The 14831-nt window shown below is 41.3% G+C and overlaps 1 protein-coding gene across 2 annotated transcripts in view; it reads left to right on the top strand.

Annotated features, from left to right (window-relative positions):
• The window catches only part of adpgk2 (ADP-dependent glucokinase 2), an 82412-nt gene that overhangs the window by 32716 nt on the left and 34865 nt on the right, over positions 1 to 14831 (top strand). For both annotated transcript variants that reach the window (XR_014620824.1, XM_084337262.1), the window contains exons 3-4: positions 8852 to 9042; positions 9874 to 9970. Coding sequence is in view for 1 of the 2 variants with exons in the window: in XM_084337262.1 (XP_084193388.1) it covers positions 8852 to 9042; positions 9874 to 9970 (288 nt within the window). In the remaining variant the exon portion in view is untranslated. The remainder of the gene's footprint in view (positions 1 to 8851; positions 9043 to 9873; positions 9971 to 14831) is intronic.

The following is a 14831-nucleotide window of genomic DNA, read 5'->3' as shown; positions in this document are numbered from 1 at the left end:
TCAACATCCCATAATAGGAAAATGTATACTCCACGCTCATCGCCCAACGGCGCGAGGAAGATACGGTAAGATTCAGCGTTATTTTTCAATGTCTTCTATACTAACTGATCTGATGAACATATGACCCACATTAGATGAATGGTATAACGCTGCCCACGGAATTATAAATGCCCCCTCGGCCATCCGGTCAACATCAGATGACGTGTAGTAACTTCTAGAAACATGTCCAGTTGGAATTTTTTATATCCCGCCGATTGCCATCAAACTGTATTTCATCATCAATATAATGCATTTGGGGCTATAGATCACGTTCTGGAGAAAGCTGCAGAAAGAGATGAAAACATACTTATACTTTAGACCATACTTTAGTATGAATATGTGAATGAAAAAAAGTTTAACGTTGCTTCACCCTGAACATTACATATAGGACATTGAATGGGCCCTAATAATGGCAATCTAGCAATATAATCTAAAAAGTTATAGCCCTGCAAAGAAGGGGAACTGTTATTCACAGTCAAAGATAATTTTTTTTTATTGATATTCTCATTTGGTTCATTACAATTTACTCAAGCCTAGTAACAGACACAGTATTTCTGACACTGGGAATACATTCCCTGAGATCCATAGATGTCCCTAGAATCAGATACCAAGAACATGCAAATGGTCCATATTAACCCATTCTCCGCCGATGACGTGTTTACACGTCATTCTCCGCCATGCGTAATCTGCCAATGACGCCTAAAGGCGTCTTTGAGATCAATATTTCATATTTTCGTCATGGTATTCACATTTCACCCACGGAGTCTTGGCTGGTGTTGTAGGACTCCGCTCAACTCTGCAAGGCTTCAATACCGCCACCTGGTGGGCGATCGGCGAGTTGCCAAAACCGGAAGTGGCCGTCCCCTATTCCGTCCGGCCACTCGCTATGGACTCTATCCAGACACCGTGCATATCGATCCGTTGCCATAACTCAATAAACAACATGATTGGACGTATATTAGTATTATACAAACCGGAACTGGATCACCTAGATCAGCGGTTCCCAAACTTTTTTGGCCGTGCACCCCCTATCACCTCCCGACCTAGTTGACGCACCCCCCAATGTGTTTCTGTTAGAAAAAATTGTTGCTGGCACAGATTTAATTTTTTATTTTATCTCTTCCGGCGACCATGGATAGGGAATTTCTTTATTTAATTAAAATGATGGATGCATGTACTCTGCCAGCATGTTTAATATCCATAATACTAAAGGTTTGACTAAGATTTTTATGAAATTTTATTGTAAACATTTTTTTTTTTTATTCTTAAAAAAATTTACCACCATTAGCCTTTTCATGTCACGCACCACCTAGAGGGCGCTCGCGCACCACATTCTCCGCCACAGTTTGGGAACCACTTATCTAGATCAACATCACATAACTGGGATCTGTTTGCGCCAGTGTGATCGCCCAACGCTAAGAGGAAGCTGCCGTGAGTTTCAGCATTTTTGATTATTATTATCCATACAAACTGCTCTGATCTATATATCACCCATACTACATGAATCATTTAACGTCGGTCATTGCATTATAAACGACCCCCCCCCCCCTCCGGTCACCAGCAGATGACCAGTCATGACGTTTAGGATTATGTACAGTTGACATTTTTAATATAACATTGATCGGTATCAAACTGCATTTGATCATCTAATATATGCATTTATGGCTATATCTCACGTTCTATGAAATACAGCAGAAAACGATAAAAACATATTTATACTCTGGACGGTATTTTAGTATGAATGTGTGAATGAAAAAGTAAAACGTTCCTACATCCTGAACGATAGATAATTGATGTTGAATGGGCCATAGTAATGTCAATTTAGCAATACAATTTAAAAAGTTATAGCCCTGCAAAGAAGGTGAACATCTCCATAGACAAATAGCGCTGGCAGAGAGGCTACAAGGATGGATATAAGCTCCGGCAGAGAATGGGTTAAAAAAAAGTCTGTAAATGTGTATTCTACATTCTTATGGAATGAATGAGATCAAAACAACAACACATTTTTTTTTTAAATAAATGTTGAGTTAATTTGCATAACGTGATCATTTGCTGTGTAATTAATTAATCTAATTAACGCGATAAACTGACAGCCCTAATCATAACCACAACTATTTTCATAAGTGGAGCACCACCATGCATGATATAATAATAATAATAATAATAATAATAATAATAATAATAATAATAATAATAATAATAATAATAATAATAATAATAATAATAATAATAATAATAATAGGCTAATCTATCTATCTAAAATAATATGCAACATGAGAGAAAAAAAAAGCTGCCATGTACTCGTGAAGAAAGACTCACAATTTGGAGGTTCCTCTCCTTTCGACTGCTCCGTTACCAGCAAGGTCTCTCCTACATTTTCAAAATCCTAGAGAAAGCTTGTCTTAACTAATCATCGTGAGTTATGCATGTAAATTTGATAAAAATAAAAATAAATGTTGTATTGGATGTTGGTGATTTAACTGTAATAACACTTGAAAGCTTAAACAGTTCATTGTTTTAGACAGAGACCAGAATGTGAGATGATGTCTCAGATTTAAGTTAAAAAGGTATGTTCTGGGTGGCGTAGCAGAGATTGCGCTCGTCACCAATGCAAGAGACTCCGGTCTCGACTCCCCGAGTCAGCATTGCCTGCGGCTTGGACCAGTTGTCATACTATCTCAATTGGCAGAGGTAGCGGGTGGAAAGTCGATGGGTGGGGATTGGACATTGTGGACAGCGACTCCTACAGCAGTGACGCCTGTACAGCAGAGACGGGAAGTATCGGGGGCAGCGTGAGCCTCACACGGCCACGCATTACTCCTCGCCACTGAGAGTCCGCGCTGTCTGAATGAGGGGACGCGTGATGCAAGGCTTCTATCCTCACTACAGCCGACCAGTGGGAGGCATAGTCTAGCAATGTTCAAGACAGGGGAGGGGAGAATTGAAGGGGAGAATTGGCAATAAAAAATTGAGATGGGAGAAAAATAAGGAGAAAAAAGTGTTCAGCCTATAGTACTTTTCATTTGGAATGTTTCTATGATGTTACAGAGATAACATGCTGAAAAGGGGAGATGGCATATACGGAAGTATATAAGATATACGTGGGTAGTTCTAAGGCCTGCGCATTGATCTGGAGTTATATTGTTACACTGAACGTGAATGAGTCAGTCGGTTACTGCATACTGAAGTTGTCAATAAATTAGCAGAGCTCGCACCAAGTCATAGCCTCCAGATGATTAATCTACAAAGCCTATTTTATATTTTATTTTATTATTTATGACTGAATGTAACTGAACCTGTTACTGCACTACCTTTGTTATTGCACTATTCTGCACATCATTTTTTTTTTTTTTTATCCACTTTTTCTCCTATTTTCTATTTATTCTCCCATCCCAATTTCATGTATCCAATTCTCCCCTCCCCTGTCTTGAACGTTGCTCGACTATGCCCCCCACTGGTCGGTTGTAGAGAGGATAGAAGCCTTGCATCACGTGTTCCCTCCTGCACACGAGGAGGCAGCCTGTCACATCTTTTCGCCTGCCAGCGCGGACTCTCATTGGCGAGGTGTAAGGCATGGGAGGCTCACACTACCCTCGCCACTTCCTGTCTCTGCTGTGCAGGCGTCTCCCAACCGACCTGTAGGGGTCGCTGTCCACAACGTCCAATCCCCACCCATCGACTTTAACCCGCTGACTCTGCCAAATGAGCCAGTACGACGGCCGGCCCAAGCCGAAGACAATGCTGAGACTGGGATTCGATACCGGAGTCTCTTGCATTGGTGATGAGCACAATCTCCGCTACGCCACCCAGCCGCCTCTGCACATCATTTGTTTTAGTTTACATGGTTATTTTGTGGTGCACCACTGATAAGCTTTATTTTTTATTTTGTTTTGAATTTTGATCCAATGCTGCATTAAGTGAAAAAAATAAGCTATATCCATGTTGGATATAATGGATAGTTGGATACTGTTAAATAAAAAAACAACCTTAACTCATTCACCGCCATCGCTTAATGAGCCAGGGGGCGCTAGAACGCCATCGCTTTAATCAATGGGGAGACTGCGAGATTTGCGAGTGCTTAAAATATATCTTATATTATAGCTATGGGTAATACACCCGTCGATTGTCAGGGAGTTGCTTCCAGTCAACATGCACAAAACAGATTGTTTTTTCATCCGTACATTTCCGTTTTATACCGTTTTGAATATGAGTATAGTTTTGGTGATTCTTAGTAATCCCAGGAAAAGAAGCGATAATAGCCCTTTAGTGGAATACACTAAACAGTTGTCATTTTTCGCCTGATTATCGAATCTTCCTGAAATCAACACTAGATTATCATTATTATCCTTCCTCGTGCATACATGAAATGGCCCTCGTAGCGCGGCGCTCCCCCCGCCACCTCCTGCACTCAACGGTAAACAGCCACACACACAGCTTCGATCGCGGTAGAAAGAAATATCAGATCAACGCAAGATTTTATATATAGAGTCTAGAGCCATATGAAATCCATTTTATTTTTTTCCAAATTCCTTTTAATTTTTTTCCAAATTCCGTTTTTTTTTCATTTAATTTTTTTATCTTTTTTTTTATTTTATTATTTTTTAAACAAACATATAAACAAACATGACAACACACGATAAGATATACAAGCATTAATTACAGTGCATATCCAATGAAATTACCATTTAGTCAAATGTCTTATACAGGATATACCCCTAATACCTGTTATCTAAAAACCTACACACATATGCTCTAGCTCGTACCCCCCCCTCCCGGACCCCCCATTGGATAATCCAACCATTATAACTTGTTCCTAACCAGACACTACCATTATATGCTAGCTTTTATTCTCTCCACCACTTCTAACCACATAGTCATTTTGGATTCATTGAGACCCAACATTCTTGCTGTAGATATTTCTTGATAAATCACATCGAGATATGTAAGAGTCCAGACCTTCCGGCACATTTTTTCCGGTTGAAACCATCGTGATGCTATCAGCTTTTTAGCCACTGTGATACCGGATAAAACCAATCTCTAGCTGTGGAGGTACTGCATGTTCAAAGACATCATTCAGCAGTAATACAGAGGGGTGTACAGGTATATCCAGATCCAAGAGATTTGATAATTGCTGGGTCACTTCTTTCCAAAATATCTTAACTGGTGGGCAGTCCCAGTACATGTGCATAAATGTCCCTTCGTCCCCATTTGTACATAGGGAGCATTTGGAGTCTTGTTTAAGACCCATTTTGTTCAGTCTTATAGGAGTTAAGTATGTCCTGTGAATGTACTGTAGTTAAGATTGATTTGTTGATGGTCCGGGTTCCTTGATGCAAGTCGTACATTTACCCAGGCCTCTTGCCAGTCAAAGTCTGTCTCCAGGTCTGGTATATCCCTCCTCCAGACAGTCTAGATGGAGGGTTTCATACGAGGCCGTTAGTAATTGATGATAAAAATCTGAAACAAAACCTCTCGATGTCTCTCTTTCGTAGAAACATTTGTGGTATCTGTGGTGTACAATTGGTATCTTTAATGGAACACCGTGAGCTTTCAAACATGTCAATAACTGTGCGTAATAATAGTATGTGGACTTGGTGAGATAAAAAATTTTGCGTATTTCATTGAAACTACAAAAACCCTGTTTGTTGAAAACGTCTCCTAATGAGTGTATGCCTTGCTTTTCCCATCTAGGGAATCTTATAGGTTGTTTTCCAATCAATCAATATTTCAGAATTCTGTATTTTGCTTTACGCTCATTTTACCATCAGAAATAGTGTCTAATAAATGGGAATGAATAACTGTCCACAATTTAACAAGATATAACAGTCCATTTAATGTTTTTAAGTGCTGCAACTCAGAAATACAGTTCAATTTTACACAATATTTTTCAAATAATAGTGACAAAATAAAAATACACAGTTCAAGTGTAAACAAACAATAGATACAGCTAGCTACTACTGACATTATCACAATGTAAGTAGCCTAGCTATATCTATTCTATTGTGATGAAATATAGTAATGCATAATTTAGGCACCTTTAGTTTAGTGCAAGTGTGTACTGACAATCATTTGCATTAAACAAATAGATGGGTGCACCAGATTTAGCAAGAAGCTATCATTTCTAGTCCTGTGTACTTTATGTACTGCAACGTTACATAGCTATTTCATCACAATAGTGTCAGTGATTAGCCTCGCCCTCTAGCTGTATCTATTGTGATCACCAGGGATCATCATTAGAGAGCTGGTGTGTATGGGGCTGCGGCACTGCAGATATACCCTACTCTGTTTTGAAGCACAGTGTTTTTCTGTGTTCATGACATGGCTTTTGGAGAGTGATCTTCGCACGTGTTTTGCGAGTCCAGTCCACGGCATGTTGACAGAATTTGCAAAACACCTTATCGCCGGTCATATACAAGTCATTAGGATACTGCGCTGCTCTGAATTTAGGGCTTAGTGTGGAATTTCTTCCGACTTTAACGTTAACACCGAAGCAGCTAGACGCTTGGAAATTGCTGCGTGTTGTGTAGGGCTGCAACGATTAGTCGACATAATCGACGATGTCGATTATGAAAAATCGTTGACGAGATATTGTTGCGTCGATTAGTCATTAAAAAAATTATTATTATTATAATTTTTTTTTTTTTTTTTTTTCTTTTTTTTTGCACTACCTATCTTTGTGAAAGTGGCTTCTCAGCTCTGGTCCAGCCAGCTGAAGACTTCTTAGCTTAACATAACAGACCGACAGTACGTTTGGGGGAACTAATGGGATAACTGGGGATGTTGTTTGGTTCTGACAAGAGTCTCAAAGCAACTCTGAGGTCATGCTCAATGTCCAATCTGTTCCTCTGCTCTGTCTTCAGCTGGACCAGAGCTGAGAAGCCACTTTCACAAAGATAGGTAGTGAGAAAAAAAAATAAATTATATATATATTTTAAATATAATTGTTTTTCGATTAGTCGACTAATCGAAAAAATAAGACAGATTAGTCGACTACCAAAATAGTCGAACACGGAATTTCAGTCCAGATTAGGGCAAATTCTGCAATATTCCACATTTACAGTTGAAATCCGTTTTTATTGCTCAATTCTGAATATATATATATTCAGAATAATTTCTGAATATATAATTGCCCACACACAGTGGTAAATGGCATAAAAGGGCCAACACAATATATATAATCCCACAAAATAGGGAATCCACACAAAGTGGCAATGGGCACAGAATCGCTCCACACAACAGTGGCAAACAAAGGCAACCTCACTCCACTCTGGTCACTGGCAAATGACACAATGAGGCGCCCGGATGTGTGTAGGCTGTCAGGCTTTATCCACCCGTCCCTTGATGCTGATTGCCGTCAGCTGCCACTCCTTAGGCAATCAGCACTCTAGAGGAGAGACGGGCGGCACCTGGGAAGGAGAAACAAAAAGGGATCAATACAAAGGCGACACACACCACATACAAATAACAACAATATAATGTACCTCTACTAACCTGATGTTCACATGGTGTTACAAATACAATAATAATGATAATGACCAACCCACCTACGTCACAACATTGTAAGAGCCAGTGGATAAACATTCACCGGGCACCTCTGGTATACTGTACGCAGCACATAGAGTCTCCTAAAACAAGTCATTACGCACGTCGACTAACAGTATGCGCACATGTGTGTGTGTGCACTGTGTACTGAGGCAGGTGGCCAGGAGGCGTGAACACTTAAGGTAACCTACTTGCGTTCAGCGTTTCTCTGATTGGCCACGACGCCCATGTGACCGCGGCAGAGCGGAAATAGGCTGCTGCTCCGGCGAAAGAAAGACAGGCATTCTATTGCCATGCTCTAAGACAAACTCTAACCTTAACCAACTCCGAAAGAATGCCTAAACTTAACCCTAACCTTAACCAACTCCGAAAGAATGCCTAAACTTAACCCTAACATTAACCAACTCCGAAAGAATGCCTAACCTTAACCGGCGAAAGAAAGACAGGCATTCTATTGCCATGCTCTAAGACAAACTCTAACCTTAACCAACTCCGAAAGAATGCCTAAACTTAACCCTAACCTTAACCAACTCCGAAAGAATGCCTAAACTTAACCGGCGACGTTTATATAGAGAGGCGATAAATTAATTAAACGTAAAAAAAAGTGATTCGAACTTGTCACCAACTGGACCGCAGGCTCCACAGCAAGCTGAGGAACGAGTTGAGCTAACCGTCGATGTTAAAACAGGGGGGATTGCGTATGCATAATGCCGCGGCAACCTGCGCGCCGCTCTGCCGTCGACGCGGGGGCGTGCTAGGCGTGGTCACGTGGGACGCTGAACGCAAGTAGGTTGCCTTAATGAATGAAGCGGCCAGGAGCGCAAGAGAGATTTGGGAACCACTGGACTAGAGCATACATTTGAGCCATCAAAGAAATGAAGCAAAAGTGGTTGAACTGGTTTATTTTTTTGAAAATAAAAAAATATAGTGGATTATTATTACCACTACTACCACTGCCAATACTACTGATACATCCCTATTGGCAAACTTTATATTTAAAAAGAATAGTAAAAGAAAAGACTTACTTTTCTTGTGTGTTACTTTTTGTGTGTGTTCATTATACAACTGTGGCGGGACTAATTAGACTGGTCTAGGTCATTAATGGGAAACCCTGACATGGAAGGCTTGTCCTGCCTGACTAACCAGACTCTAACCAGACTCACTTTATAGGCAGTCATGTAATCATAACTACCAATGCACTTTATAGAAAGTCATATAATCTTTCTTGTGATAATTGGTGACAATTTCCTCTCTCTCTCTCATCTCTCAGGCGCTTTGTGATGAATGACACTCTGTTCAGTGAGCTGGTTGAAGCATCCCGAGAGTTGCCGGGCAACAGGTGGGCAGTGGGTGGAAATGCCCCAGTGATGGCTGGTCGCATGGCAACAGAGGGGTGTGACGTTTTGCTAGGTGGAAGCTTCAGTCCTGACTTCACTGATGTCTTGTCCCAGCACATCACAGGTAGAGACACATACACACACACACATACATACATACACATACATTCAGATACACACTGTTGGTTTTACCAAATTAACTAACCATTACTTTGCACAGAAAGCACTTTAAACCCGGTTCTTTATTGAGACAGTAGGAAGGATGAGAGGGAGACATAGTAGGGGAGACACAGGAGAGAAGGTTCTTTATTGAGACAGTGGAAAGGCTGAGAGGGAGACACAGGAGAGACTGTTCTTTATTGAGACAGTAGGAAGGATGAGAGGAAGACACAGGAGGAGTGACGGTTCTTTATTGAGACAGTAGGAAGGCTGAGAGGGAGACACAGGAGGAGTGACGGTTCTTTATTGAGACAGTAGGAAGGATGAGAGGGAGACACAGGAGAGACGGTTCTTTATTGAGACAGTAGGAAGGCTGAGAGGGAGACACAGGAGGAGTGACGGTTCTTTATTGAGACAGTAGGAAGGATGAGAGGGAGACACAGGAGAGACGGTTCTTTATTGAGACAGTAGGAAGGATGAGAGGGAGACATAGGAGTGACAGTTCTTTATTGAGACAGTAGGAAGGATGAGAGGGAGACATAGGAGAGAAGGTTTTTTATTATGACAGTGGGAAGGCTGAAAGGGAGACACAGGAGAGAAGGTTCTTTATTGAGACAGTAAGGCTGAGAATGAGACACATGAGAGAAGGTTCTTTATTGAGACACAGGAGAGAAGATTCTTTATTGAGACAGTAGGAAGACTCAGAGGGAGACACTGGAGAGAAGGTTTTCTTCTCACATCTCTCCCTATGCTGCTCTCTCTCCCATATCCCCTCCCTCCCTCCTTCCATCTCCAGTGGCAGGTAATGTTGTGGAAGAGCCAGATATTCATCTGATCCTGGAGTACCCATCTGGAGCCAGCTGGGGGCAGTACACAGCACGCAGAGCCAACAGGTAGAGTGTGTGTGAGTGAGTGTATGTGTGTGTGGCTACCATTCTGGGCACATTGGCTGGGCCCCACAAGTGGGGTTAGGGTAAAGGGTTAGGGAATGAATCTATGGAATGTCCCCACAAAGCATAAACAAAAGCATGTGTTCTGGGCGATATGGCCTCTAAAGGATATCGCGATATTTTTTGGCTATATAACGATACACGATATATATTGCGATATTTTGACATTTCCTCTATAGCACTTACAAATTCTTGATTTAACCCTTTGATGCATACAGTCACGTCAATATGATGATTATAATAGTCCCTGCAACATATGTTTGCATTAAACCATGAAGATGCTTTAAAAAATTATTAAATGAGAAGTTTCTAAAAATGTACTAAGAGTAGTCTACTGACACACTAATAATTCTTTTGTATTATTAAAAATTAAATAATCTACTGTAAGACATTTATATAAAAACTCTTGGGTGCCTAAGACTTTTGCACAGTACTGTGTTTTCTATCCACTTTAGCTAAAAACACACACTTTATATATACGCACTACTGTGAGACAATAATAATCACACACAAAGGGATAATGGCTTATAGCAGACTTAATGATTTTATAATATTTCAGATAATGAAATTAAATGTTTATCATCAACTATCCAGTTAGTATTTATATTGTAACGTTTGGCCACTTTAAATCATTGAACGTAGAGAGAGAGAGCGAGATGTATTAGGTTTGAGTTTGAGCGTCCTAAGTTGCCGTAGTTGTAGATGTCACACCAGGATGGCATTGTCAACTCAGTTGGAACCTGGAGGAAGCTGCATAAAGTGATATAAAGAAACAAATTGCCAATAAATGTGAAGTTATCTTTGAACCTCTGTTGTCAAGCCTCGTCAATATACCCCCCCCCCTTTCCTCATTAATGGAACTGGTGTCGCGGAGTCACGTTCTAACGCTTCGTTAGCGCTAGCTTAGCGGCTAACGTTAGCCAGTTGGTTGTGTCAATTCAATTCAATTGCATGTCATTGAAGGTCTGAGCTGGTCTGTGTCTAATGAAATGACAATTGCTCGTCATTGAAGGTCCGTGGAGGTCTGTGTCTATAAAGGCCCGAATATACTTCCCGCATCCACAGATGCGCGTTGGTACGCGTGACATCATTTGTGTAATTCTCATCAACGCTCTTGTCTGCACGTGTACAAGCCAGATTTTTTAACCACGCGGATACCTCCGTGGATATGTGTGCCGACTGCGCATGTGCCCAGCTGTCATAACAAGCATGCGATGCCGATAGCGCCTGCTGGGAAAGCAACATGGTCTGTGTACGTTTTGATAGTTTGTTTTTAGTTTTAAAGAGATCCGTCGCTACCCTCACCTATACCACTCGTCATTACGAGAGTATAAAGATAACCGGGTCACACTGGACTCGTGGAACAACTCTTGTTGTCGAGGGGTAGCCATTTAAATTTCTACTGGGCTGGAGTGTGATTTGATTTGAAATCTTTATTTAGAACATGTAAATACAAACAATATAATTATAATGAAGACCATGGAGAGGTTAGTCCTGGAGCAACTCCGCCCGGTGACCAAACCCCACCTAGATCCACTCCAGTTCGCCTACCAGCCCCGACTGGGGGTAGAGGATGCTGTCATCTACCTGCTGAACCGAGCCTACACTCACCTAGACAAGCCGGGGAGCACTGTGAGAGTCATGTTCTTTGACTTCTCCAGTGCTTTCGATACCATAAGGCCTGGGCTACTGGGTGAGAAGTTGGAGGCGATGCAAGTAGAGGCCCCCCTGGTGTCCTGGGTTGTGGACTATCTGACGGGAAGACCACAGTACATGCGCCTACGGAGCTGTGTGTCAGACAGACTGGTCAGCAACACCGGGGCCCCGCAGGGGACAGTCCTCTCTCCCTTCCTCTTCACTGTCTACACCAACGACTTCCACTATCGGTCAGAGTCCTGCCACCTTCAGAAGTTTTCTGATGACTCTGCGATAGTGGGATGTATAAAGGACGGTGACGAGAGGGAATACCGGGAACTGGTAGTGGACTTTGTCACATGGTGCGACAAAAACCACCTGCAGCTAAATGTGGCGAAGACCAAGGAACTGGTTGTGGAGCTGGGGAGGAGGAGGAGTGCACCTGTGACCCCCGTTTCCATCAGGGGAGTTGATGTGGACATGGTTGAGGTGTACAAATACCTCGGTGTGCACATCGACAACAAACTGAACGGGTCAAAACATGCAGAAGCACTATACAAGAAGGGCCAGAGCCGACTCTACTTCCTCAGAAGGCTGAGATCCTTCAATGTCTGTACAAGGATGTTGAGGATGTTCTATGAGTCGGTGGTGGCGGGCGCCTTCTTGTACGCTGTGACCTGCTGGGGCAGCGGACTGAGAGCAGTGGACACAACCAGGCTGGATAAGCTGGTCAGGAAGGCCAGCAGCGTGGTTGGGGTGGAGCTGGACTCTCTAGCGAGGGTGGCGGAGAGGAGGAGCCTCGCTAAGCTCCAGGCCATCAGGGAAAACCCCACCCACCCACTATACACAGACTTGGCTGACAGGAGGAGCATGTTCAGTGCTAGGCTCACACTACCCAAATGCAGCACTGAACGGCACAGGAAGTCCTTAATTCCAACAGCCATCAGACTATATAATGCATCACTGTGCCTCACTGCATCACTGAGCACAGAGCGGCAGCTCAATAGTGGCAGGAGGACGCGACTAGCGGCCTCCAGGCTCCACAACAGGGGGCAGCGACGGCTGCCAGACATTGATCTAGGTCTTATTGGAACCCAAGGAGGACAATACACTACCTAAAGCATACTGCACCTAGTTACACTGAATACTGGAATATATATTTCATATTTCATTTAGTTAGATTTAAATTATAATTATATTGACCAAATTGTTTACCCCATGCTCAGTATGCTCAGTATATTCTTACTGTATTTATTTCTGTATATTTTATTTCATTTAATTTTATCCTATTTTATTTTACTCTACTCTTATCCTATAGGCAACTTGATTTGATTTGTGTTATTATTCTAATTTGTGACCTGTCCTGTCTAAATGTTTAAATGTTGAGCGATTTGCAGTGTCTAATTTCCCACGGGATAATACAAGTATTTCTATTCTATTCTATTCTATTCTATATAAAAATCAAAACAAATCATTGATCTCTAGAAATGAAATGGAAAGAAATAATAAAAAAAAAAACATCGAAACGGAGTAGGAAGAAGTATACACTTATTTAATCCTACCCCTTTTCCACTACTCAAATGTGTACTAATTTAAAACCTTACAAAACAAATATATATACAGTATATATGCAAAACTAAAACTATATATGTAAAACATGAAATAAATAAAATAAAAATTTAAACACCTGTGAATGTCAAATACCTTCCTCATCCCTGTACCTTGTGAAAATAATTTCCTTATAATTCAGTTTGAATTGTCTCATGTTTGGACATTGCTTTAGCACCACATTCAGACTGTTCCACAGTTTCACTCCACATATGGAAATGCAGTGTCTTCTCCTGGTAGTGCGTATACTAAGAACTTTTAAATTTAGTTCTCCCCTCAGATTATAACCCCCCTCTCTATCAAACAGTTCTTGAATGTTTCCTGGAAGTACATTACCTTTTGCTTTATACATTAATTGTGCTGTTTTAAATTCCACAAGATCATTTAACTTTCTTAAATAAGACTCCAAATGCTCCTTATGTACAAATGGGGATGAGGGGACATTTATGCACATGTACTGGGACTGCCCACCAGTTAAGATATTCTGGAAAGAAGTGACCCAGCAATTATCAAATCTCTTAACTCTGAATATACCTGTACACCCCTCTGTATTACTGCTGAATGATGTTTTTGAGTGTGCAGTACATCCACAGCTAAAGAGATTGGTTTTATCGGGGTATCACAGTGGCTAAAAAGCTGATAGCATCACGATGGTTTCAACCGGAAAAAATTTGCCGGAAGGTCTGGATTCTTACATATCTCGATGTGATTTATCAAGAAATATCTACAGCAAGAATTTTGGGTCTCAATGAATCCAAAATGACAATGTGGTTAGAAGTGGTGGACAGAATAAAAGCTAGCATATAATGGTAGTGTCTGGTTAGGAGCGAGGGATAATGGATGGATTATCCAATGGGGGGTCCGGGAGGGGGGGGTACGAGCTAGAGCATATGTGTGTAGGGTATTAGATAGCAGGTATTAGGGGTATATCCTGTATAAGACATTTAACTAAATGGTGATTTCATTGGATGTGCACTGTTAATTAATGCTTGTATATCTTATCGTGTGTTGTCATGTTTGTTTATATGTTTGTTTAAAAAAATAATAAAAAAATAAAATACAAAAAAAGGTCATTTAACTTTAATGTTTTTGACTTTAAAAATAATATGTTTGTGTGATCACGATAACCTGCAATGTGAACTATCCTTATGGCTCAACCAGTATAAAAAGTGGTTGTAGTGTAGAATTATAAGTGTTTCCCCAGACTTATAATGTCATAAATGTCTTGATGAATTGAAAATGAGGGACCCTGATGTAAACAAGACAAACGTCTTTTTCTGGTCTGCATCCCCTTAACACTTTGTATGCCACTCACGGCTTTGCTCGGGTTTACGCCCCGACCGTTGAATGCCACGTCACGAGTATTCTCTGGTGTTTTATTTTTAATTTTTTATTAGCGATCTGAAATCATATTGCATCACGCGAGCCTACCGTTGGAGATCCAGGGACCGCCGGCGCTCAGATGTGAAAAAAGCGCCCCCTATCGTCTCCCAGATGGTAAATCACCCTTTTGGAATGGACTCAATGAAAGTGAATGGGAGAACGGATTTCTGACTCCACA

Source organism: Notolepis coatsorum (genome assembly GCF_963971535.1).
Source record: "Notolepis coatsorum genome assembly, chromosome: 20".
In the NCBI taxonomy this organism is placed as follows: Eukaryota; Metazoa; Chordata; class Actinopteri; order Aulopiformes; family Paralepididae; genus Notolepis; species Notolepis coatsorum.
Note: the sequence above shows the minus strand (reverse complement) of the source record. Positions and strands in the feature narration are given on the sequence as shown.